Here is a 9,678-nt window from a genome sequence, read left to right as displayed (position 1 = left end):
TAATAATTTAAATGTTTTAGGCCTCAGTTTAAAATTTAGGCATTATGGAGGGTGACGTATATTTTAGAAATCCTTTTTTTAATCCTTTTCTCCTATTTGTTCAGTTTTAGAACTACTCATCTTAATTATATCTACATACTCCTCTTACGTTCTTGTTTTTTTACCCCAAAGGTATACTACAGTAATACCATTCTGTTTGGCTATTTTTCCACTTAACAATATAATCTTTTTTTTTTTGTTGTTGTTAAGAGATGGGGTCTCTCACTGTGTTTTCCAGCCTGGCTCCAAACTAGTTTCATTCTGTCCTTCCCCAGGCCCCTAAATAGCTGGGAATGATGTGTCCAGTAGTTGAGGAGGGTCCTATTTCTTTTCTGTAGCTAAATTTATTTCTTACATGACTGTACTGTAAGTTGACTCTTTTTTTTTTTTTTTTTTTTTTTTTTTTGCGGAGCTGGGGATTGAACTCAGGCCCTTGGGCTTGTCAGGCAAGCCCTTATTCAACTGAGCCATCTCTCCAGCCCCTTGACTCCTCTCCTATTGTTGAGTGGTTGAGTTTCTTCCAAACGTTCCTGTTACAGATAACACTGTACTGCGCTGAGTGACCTGGCATAGACATTGAAGCGTGTTACAAACCTGTCTCCGGGCTGCATTCCCAAGAGCCGTTGTTATTAATAATACTCTCAATGTGAGCCATGCCACAGTGGGCCTTTAGTTCTAATGCACCATGGCTCGGCGTCCTAACTTCGTATCCCTGCCGTTAGGTGAGATTTCAGAAACGCTGGGCCTCCCAGTCAACTCAGGAAATCCCACACCTTAATGTTCCGAAGCTGCCAGATCAGTAGAAGTCCCTTCTGTGCCCTGGCCAGGCCCTGCGCCGGTATTGCATGCCGTGCACTGCCTTCAGTGGCCAGCTGGGGCCTGTCATTCTTCGATGAGTTCCTTAGCAGCCTGCTTCCCAGCAGTGCCATTAGAGCTCAGGGAACCGGGCTCAGAAGTGACTTAGGAACAGCCTTTCTGCACACACGGATCCCTCATCAACTGCTGGAAACTCAGCAGCTGAGCTTCCGTTTCCAACAAAAGTGACCGTTTTTGCTGCGGTCTGAATGTTTGTGTCTCCCAGTCTTAGATGTAGAAATCCTGACCCCCAAAGTGATGGTTTTAGAAGATAGCTGTTAGCAGGAGCGAATGGGCTGATGCCCACGTAAGAGACCCCAGAGAGAGACCTTACTCTTTCTTTTTTTTTCTTTTTTAAGGAAGGGTCTACAGGGTGTTCAGGGTCTCACTACTAGATCGGACTCGTAGTGATCCCCGTTTACATCCTCCCAAGAGCTGGGATTACAGGTGCGCGCCACTATGCCCAGTCTCCATTGCTGCCTCAGCGTGCCTTGGGGGCGGGCTGGCACAATAGGCCCCAGCCCGTGCCTGCTTGCAGGCGCTTTAATCGCTGAGCTATTTGGCTGGCCCTAGAAACCTTCCTCTTTCTGCCTGGTGAGGCCCCGGAAATCCGCCCTACACACACTCACAGCTGCGATCCTGATCCTGGACTTGAGTCTCCCAAGCCGGGAGAAGGGTGCTGTCCAGCCTGCCGTATTTTGTTATAGCAGCTCCACTGGATCAAGGTGGTCATTAGCAGGGCCGCCTGATCACTGCTGCTGTGACGTCCAGGGACTGAAGTGCTAGAAGTGCAGAACGTGGCGTGGGCAGAAAGGCTGCGTGGACCCCTCCGGAGCAGGCAGTGTCAGAACTGACGTGCGGGGTGACCCTGGAGGGGGGATCTCCAGCCTCGTGCTTTTCTAGCCTCTCGAGCATTTGCAGTTCAAGGTTTGCTTAGCCCGCCCTCATGGGGATTTTTCCTTGAAACATGAATGTGCTTTTGGAAGTGGATCTCAGCTACAGAGGTGAGAGTTGGAGTTTTAGACCCTGAAGTGCTTAAATTTGTGTTTTGTTTGCTTTGTCTTTTTGAGACAGGGTCTTGCTATGCAGCTCAGGCTGGCCTTGAACTCATTTTAGCCCAGGCGGTATTGAACTCGCGGTGATCTTCCTGCCTCCCGAGTGCTGGGATTACAGGCATGCGCCACTACGCCCAGCTAATTTGTGAAAAAAAAAGGTTTATAGCAAGTTGGTGAGAGGGCTGCTTCTGGAACCAGGGTCTCCTGATTTCTTTCTCTCTGTTCTTTGGTGCTACGTTCCCAAGGGAGTATCCTCTGACCGACTGGGGTGTTGGTTTGGTTAAATTTCTTTTTAGATCCTCTTGCAATGTGTCTGAGCTCTTGCATATAATAAATTCTTAACTCATTTTTAAACTTTTTTTTTGAAATATAAAATGTAATACTTCTGAGCATTTGCCATATGCTCAGGGACTCTGTTTAGCACTTTACAAGTTCTAACCCTCCGGCACAGCCCTGTGTAGTTCAGTACTATTATTATCCCCACATTACAGGTAAGAAAACTGGGACCTAGTGATTATATGACCCAGAAAGTGCAGTTAATGAGTCCTGTTAAAACGGGGCTTAAGAGTCCTGCTTGGATTGGCAATGTGTGTGGTCCCTTCATTGTTTTTTCCCTTTTCCAGCTGGGGTGGCAGCTATCTCTCCCCTACCCCCAAACCAGGCTTCTATAGTGGATCAATAACCTTGTGAAGCTTTCCCTCCCACCTGCTTGCCGTTGCCCACGCGCCCACCTCACGAGCTGCCTCTTTTCTAGGCTTTTAGAAAGAGCTGATCTGAGGTTAACCCAGGACGTGCTGAATGGAGAGCTGAAGAGGCTGTCAGAAGGGCTGCAAGGCACCAAGCACAGCATTGTGATGAAGCTGCTCCGAGTGGCCCTCAGCGGACAGCTGGTGAGGCGTGCGGTGGCCGGCCTGCCCCTCAGACCTCCCCTTTTCCTCTCATCTAACTCACCGCAGGCGCCAGGCTCCCTTTGGGGGACGCAACAGTGGCTGAAGCGCGGTCAGTTCTGTGCTCGAGTCCTTCAGCAGACTCTGTTTCTGGGGTAGCGCTGTGTACCAGCACCCTGGGAAGTGCGGAGGATGACAGTCCCTGCTTCCTGGGCTTTCAGGTTACTGGGGAGGATAGACACCTAAGATGGGAAAGCAAGGGCTGGCCAGAGAGCTCAGCAGACTAAAGTGCCTGCTTAGGCAGAGTGCAGGGGCCGGAGTTCAATCCCCAGCATGCCGCGCTGGCCCCGCTCCTGGGGTGCATTGAGATAGTGATTGAGACTGGGCTTAGTGGTGCGTGCCTGTAATCCCAGAGCTTGGGAGGCTGAAAACAGGAGGATCACTATGAGTCTGATCTACGTAGTGAGACCTGCACACCCTGTAGACCCCGTCCTAAATTCATTTAAAAAAAAAAAAAAAAGGGCAAGCAGCTGGGTCTGGCGGTGCACATCTGTGGAGTTCAAGGCCAGCCTGGGCCGTAAAGTGAGTTCACGGACAGCTTGAACTCTGCAGCGAAACCCTGTCTCAAAAAGACAAAAAACAAGGGGGCTAGGGATACAGCTCAGAGGCATAAGCACCTGCCTGGCAAGTGCAAGGTCCTGAGTTCTATTCCTCCTAGTACTGTGAAAAAAAAGGGAAGCAGGCTGTTGTGACCTCCTTCATCTAGTGGTAATCTGTCTACCCTGTGACAGATTTTTTTTTTTTTTTTTTTTTTTTTTGCGGAACCGGGGATTGAACTCAGGCCCTTGCGCTTGCCAGGGAAGTGCTTATTCCACTGAGCCATGTCCCCGGCCCGACAGATTTTTTTGGGGGGGGTGGTACTGGGGATTCAACTCAGTACCTTGTGCTTGCCAGGCAGGTACTGTGCCGCTAAGCTGTATTCCCAGCCCCATCTAGGATAATGGAAGACCAGTGAAAAATTGAAGAACAATAAAATGCAAACTTTGCTGGTCTGGTGTGGGGGGTGTGCATGCCTGTAGTTCCAGCACTCAGGAGGCTGAGGCAGCAGGATCGTTGTGGGTTTGAGGTCAGAGCCAGCCTGGACCATATAATGAGTTCTTAAGGCCAGCCTGACCTTCATAGTAAGACCCTGTCTCAAAACAAAAAACCTAAAATAATCATGAAGGGGCCCGGGAGATGGCTCAATGGAATAAGCACTTCCCTGGCAAGCACAAGGTCCTGAGTTCAATCCCCGGTTCCACCAAAAATAAATAAATAAATAAATTAATTAAAAATAATCATGAAGTAAATTGCAGACTGCTCCCTGGCATGCTGGCTGGCGGCTGGGCTGGCCCAGGGAGCTGCTGAAGCTGGGGGCTGTGCATAGCATGAGACCGGAAGGTGATTGCTCTTTCTGTTCTTAGCAAGGACCGCCTGTAGCCGAAATGATGGTGTCCTTGGGACTGAAGGAAGTGCAGGAACGAATTCAGAAGGCGCTTTCCAGCTAGGGGGAAGCTGTGGAGGCCGGGGGAGGCCGCCCCCGGAACCTGTGACTTGAAGCTGCCTTCAGACCAGGCGACGGCCTGAGGCTCACCCGAAGGGGAGGCGTGGGGAGCCGAGCGTGGAAGCATCATCGTCCTGTGCCGCTTGGTGCACTGGATGCCGCTGCAGACCCGTCCTCACCGCTCCGCCGAGAAATCGCGCACAGCTGCCTCCTGAGTGGCGGCACCCAGCGCCTTCAACTCTAGGAGCGGAGCTCTTTGCCAGCTCAGTGTGCAGAGAATTTAGTCCGCAGTCACGTGGTTCCAAGGCGGGCAGCTTGGCAGCGGGGGAAGAGCTCATGCTACACGAGCAGAGGGCAGTGGGGGGGGAGGCCCAACCAGGCGGCGCCCGCTGGCCCCCACTCCCCCTGGGCCCCACCTCCCAGTGTCCTGTTAGCTGTGAACTCAGAGGGACGAACTCATGAATCTGGGGACTTCCCCAAAGCACCTGGGAGTGAGTGGGACCAAGGGAGCAACTAGATGTAAGCTGTGACAGCAGCTCCCTCCTGGGCTGGGCAGAGGCTAGGCATTGGCTCAGCATAGCCAGCCCCCCAAAGTAGGCCAGCAGGCTGACGCCCACGTGTGCCACAGAACTAGAGGCTGCCGGCTGGAAGGCCCGGGTGCAGTGGCGGCACAGTTGGCTCCTCTTGGCTTGCAGACAGCTGCTGACTAGCTGTGTCTTCTCCAGCCGTCCTCTGGGCACCCACCTCTCTGGTCTCTGTGTGTCGTAGCCTCTCCTTACCGGACGTCGGTTAGGTTAGCGCAACCCTCAGAGCTTCACCTCATCTTGACACCTTTTTAAGGCCTCTGCATACACAGCCTGCATTCTGTGGCATAGCAGGGTAGGCCTCCCACAAGGGCATTGGGGGGCAGGGGGACACAGCCCATACCCTGTCTGGACTCGGGGACCCTGGGTCTCGGGCACACTTTGGAGGTCTAACAGTAGCAAGACCAGGCCCGAACTGGGTTACTGGCGGCCTTGGAGGAGACACAGGAGGGAGCTTCTTGGGTGCCAGGGTCAGCACCCGTATTCTGTGCTGCTCTTTGTCCTTGGACCTTGGGATGAATTTGTCTCCCCCAAAGTTGTCCTCTAGTTCTCCAGACATGGCCCACGGACTGGAGACGGACAGCCTTCCTGCTTTTTGTGTGTTTCTTCATGTCTACCCTTCTTCCACCATTGCTAGTAAGTCGTCTGCAGATTTTGAAGCACTGTCTTCCTTGGGTGATGAGGAACAGCTGAGGCGCAAGAAGGGCGGCAACTGGGCCCAACCCCCACAGCGTGCTAGTCTTCTCCAGACGGCCAGCCTCAGTGTGCGTGTTCTAGCCTCCTAGGAATCGTGCCCTTGTATGTCCTGCCTGCATTTACTATGCCAACTTGTGTAACTGGTAGGCTGTTGAAATGGTAGCCAGGCGTGATGGCGCATGTCAGTAACCTCAGTATTGGCAGGCTGAGGCAGGAGGGCCGCTGTGAGTTCAAAGGCAGCCTGGGCTACATAGTGCAAGGCCAGTCTAAACTATGTTGTAAGATCCTTTCTCAAAAAACAAGCAGAAAAAAAAAAAAAAAAGCAGATGTAGAGTTTGACTTGTGAGGCTACTTCAGGAAATCTATTACAGCCTCTTTTTCTGAAACAGGATTTTGCTGAATAGTCTGGTTTTGAACTCCTATGTAGCATAGGCTGGCCTTGAACTTGTGCTCCTCTTGCCTCAGCCTCCCAAGTGCTTGAATAGCAGTGTGTACCACCATGCCAGCTGTCCCTTCCACCTTTTTTGTGGTTCTGGGACTTGAACTCGGGACTTTGTGCTTGCCAGGCAGGCGCTGTGCTGCTGAGCTCTAGCCCTAGTCCCCCATTCATTCCTGAGCGCCTTTGGGGGAATCCTGCTTCTAGACCATGAAGCCACTCAGGCAGCCCAGTGGCGTATCCTCTTGAGACCCTCCAGCCCCAGCCAGCTGCTGCGGTGGCTGCATCCCTGGCTGGTGGAGCCGGGGCCTGCCGAGTTGCCCAGGCTGGCTCTCGACTTGTGCCCAGAGCCAGCTGCTGCACAGAGCTGCTCAGCTGCTCAGGGACTTCAGACCCGGGAGCTGTGCAGTAGTAATGTTCACTGTTTAAATCCACTGGGGGTGGGGGGCTTGTTACCTAGTGACAGTTGACCACCACCCTTGCCAGGAGTGGGGACAGGAGTTAGTTTGTAAAACCTCGTCAAGTTGTAGTCTGCTTAAAAAGCACATCACATATGTTCTTCGAGCCAGGAATGGAAACCCTAACTGAAGCGTATTGGAGATGCTGAGAGTTGGGAAATCCCTGGCACAACCAAAGAACCAGATCTTGGGAGAGACAAGGACCAGGCGTCAAGGAGCTAGCAGCAGCCAGCGATGGAAACAAACTGACAGAGTTGTTGCTGTTTTTAATTTCTCTCTCTTTTTTTTTTTTTTTTTTGGCTTCAGTTTTGGAAGCCTGAGCTAATGGCCGACTGAGGTCGTGCTGCATTTCTTAGCCAGGAATATGCAGTCCCACCGGGGTTATATCCAGTGCAGGACAAGTTCCCAAGGAACACTAGGGGCTCTTTGCAGAGGAAGGGGTAATGGTGGAAAGGATATGGCTAGCGGAGCAGTTGTGTGCTTGTGCCGGCCTTTGTGTAAGCGCGTAGCTTCAGGCCATGCTGGCAGTCCTTAAGCCCAGAGTCGGCCTCACAGCCTGCCGCGTGAGGTGGCGGTGGGCTTCGCTACCTTGTCCATTTCCTCCGCTCCCCTCCTCCAGGTTAAAGGCGGAAAACTGCTAAACTTGGGCTGTGATAGTGAAGAGCTCAGGCCCAGTTCTTAACCCTCTAACGTCAAAGCTCCTGGCTCGGTGTGACACATGTGCAACCCCAGTAGTGTGGAGGCTGAAGCACCCCAGTAGTATGCAAGTGGGGGAGCCTGGGCTACAGAGCAAGTGCAAGGCCAGTCTGAGAGAGATAGTGAGACCGTGTCCAGCAGGTGAGAATGGGCCTCGTTGCCCACTTGTGATCCAGCCCTTGGAGGCTGAAGCAGGAGGATTGCGTGTTCAACCCCAGCTTTTGCAACTTAACAAGACCCTGTCTCAAAAAAAGTAAAAGGGTTAGGGATGTAGCTCAGTCCAGTGGTTCTAAGTTCAACTCCCAATACCACGAGGGGGTAGTAAGGCAGGCTGGGCGGATCCGAAGGACAGAACTTCCCCCTGGGGCTCATAAGTGGGCTCTGCCTGGAAGCACGTGGCACGCACTCATCTGGCTGCGCCTGTGTGGTCTCTGAGGCTTGTGTCTCGTCTCCTTCCTCGTCCTCCCACTAGGCCAGCCGTCCCTGCTGCACGTTGCTAAGAACAGTCCCAGCAGGGCTACAGCCGAGCCCTCTTGTGCCGCGCATTGAGTAGCCTGTGGGCCGCAAGGCAGAACAGTGGCCGTGGCAGCAGGCCTGCTGTCTTGGTGAGTGCAGCTCCTGCCCTATGCACATTTCTTCAGTGGCATTTAGAAACTCCATTCTAGAAAATTATACTTTGATAGCCAAATTTGGAATCTCATTCATGCCATCTTTCTCCTGCTTTATTACATGGTACTGGTATATGAAAGTATAAGCTGTATTTGTAAATGTTTTCCTGGTTTATCACAACAAATACAGAATGAAGGCAGTAGGAAGCACCTGGCATACACTGTCTGATGGGTAGTACAGAGTCGAGTAAATATCTGATGAAAAGAACAAGGCCTTAGTTAGATCCATGTCTTCACAAGCATCACTCAAGAACTGGTCCATCTCTGCCAGATTCGAGTTTCCCAGGATCACTTAACTACTTCAGAACTCTGCCTTCTGAAAGATTTGCTATTGTAGTTGACTGGCCCATTGCCTGTTCGCCACAAAGTGGCAGTGTGAGTTGGACTCGGGGCCTTTGCAATGCGTTACATACCTGGCTCTAAATTTTTTTAATGTATTTTGTACAGGTCTCATTCCATAGCTCAGACTCTTAGTGATCCTCCTGTTTTCAGCCTCCCCAGTGCTGGGAGGACAGGAATGCACCACCATGCCCGGACTCGGTCACTGACTTAGTGTGCCCAGAGGTGGGGCCTGCACAGCATGTGGTGCCAGGGATCAAACCCTGGTCCTTGTGCTTGCCTAAGCAGGCACTTAGTCTGCTGAGCTATCTTGCTGGCCTAAATTTTTTTAAACTATATTTTCAAACAAAGTCTTGCTAGATAGCCCAAGTTCAGCCCAAACTTGATATTCTCCTGCCTCAGCCTCAGAGTGCTATGATTATGGGCCGGGGCTCCATGGCTGGCTCATTGCCTGTAATTTTTGCATCGAATTCAGTGATGTGGGAGATGCAGCCTTTGTCAAAGACTTGATAGAAAGGATGGAAAGCTGAATGGTTCCATGTGGAGGGATAGGGGCCCTGCCCCTTAGCTCAGTTCTTTAAGTGGCTGCTTCAACAAAGCAGTCAGGCTCAGGTTGCTGTGGTTCGATCCCCACAACACAAGACAGCCAGTCATGCCTTGAAGGCATTCGGTGCAAAAAAAAAAAAAAAAAAACCACTTCTGCCATGTGGAGGGATATATTCTTGTGTCACAACAGATTTCTTTTTTTCTTTCTCAGGGGCCAGGATAATAATTTCTGGGAGAAAGAAGAAGCTTTCCTTAAAAAGGTGGTAGAGGCTGTAGAGGGATCAGGGAGATGCCTCGGTAGAATAAGCGCTCGCCTGGCAAGCAAGCAAGCAAGCGCAAGGGTCTGAGTTCAATCCCTGGTTTTGAAAAAAAAAAAAAAAAAGGCTGTAGAGGAGAAAACTTTGGGTTTTTTTTTTTTTTTTGAGTGCTGAGAGTTGATCTTGGCTTCACACTGAGCTACACCCCCAGCTCTTTGTTATTTGTTTAGTTCTAGCTGGTTTCTTCTAGCCAGTCTCTGTAACATGCTAGCTGGGAATCAAATTCTTAGTCTGGCTGCAGTCTCTTCTTTTTTGAAGAAAGTGAACTACAGTTCAGGCTGACCCTCACTGTGTAGCCCAGGCCTGTCTCACTGGAGCAGTCCTCCTGCCTCAGCCTCCTGTTCCCTGGGGTACTGTCCTTACAGGCCTGGGGTGTCGTGCCCATCATACCACACCATCTTGAGTAACTGGGATTACAGGGCGGAGGACAAGCATTATGTTCAGAGCTGTCGAGGAACTTAGTCTATAAAATCACCTTTGAACTAGGTTGTGAGTGTTGGGTCGGAGTTTCCTAGGAAGCAGGATAGAAGGTTTTCCCAGGAGAGGGATGACAGCTTCA

General features: G+C 51.3%; 1 protein-coding gene across 3 annotated transcripts in view; it reads left to right on the top strand.

Annotated features, from left to right (window-relative positions):
* The window catches only part of Ears2 (glutamyl-tRNA synthetase 2, mitochondrial), a 25,995-nt gene extending 20,095 nt beyond the window's left edge, over positions 1 to 5,900 (top strand). For 2 of the 3 annotated variants that reach the window (XM_004622890.2, XM_023714584.1), the window contains 2 exons: positions 2,704 to 2,839; positions 4,300 to 5,900. In XM_004622890.2, the coding sequence (XP_004622947.1) occupies positions 2,704 to 2,839; positions 4,300 to 4,383 (220 nt within the window). In that variant the 3' untranslated portion in view covers positions 4,384 to 5,900. The remainder of the gene's footprint in view (positions 1 to 2,703; positions 2,840 to 4,299) is intronic. The other variant, XM_023714551.1, reaches the window with a different exon arrangement.
* Positions 5,901 to 9,678: the final 3,778 nt, after the last annotated feature.

Source organism: Octodon degus, unplaced genomic scaffold, assembly GCF_000260255.1.
Source record: "Octodon degus isolate 3935 unplaced genomic scaffold, OctDeg1.0 scaffold00001, whole genome shotgun sequence".
In the NCBI taxonomy this organism is placed as follows: domain Eukaryota; kingdom Metazoa; phylum Chordata; class Mammalia; order Rodentia; family Octodontidae; genus Octodon; species Octodon degus.
The sequence above is the reverse complement of the archived record's forward strand: the minus strand, read 5'-3'. Positions and strand labels throughout refer to the sequence as shown.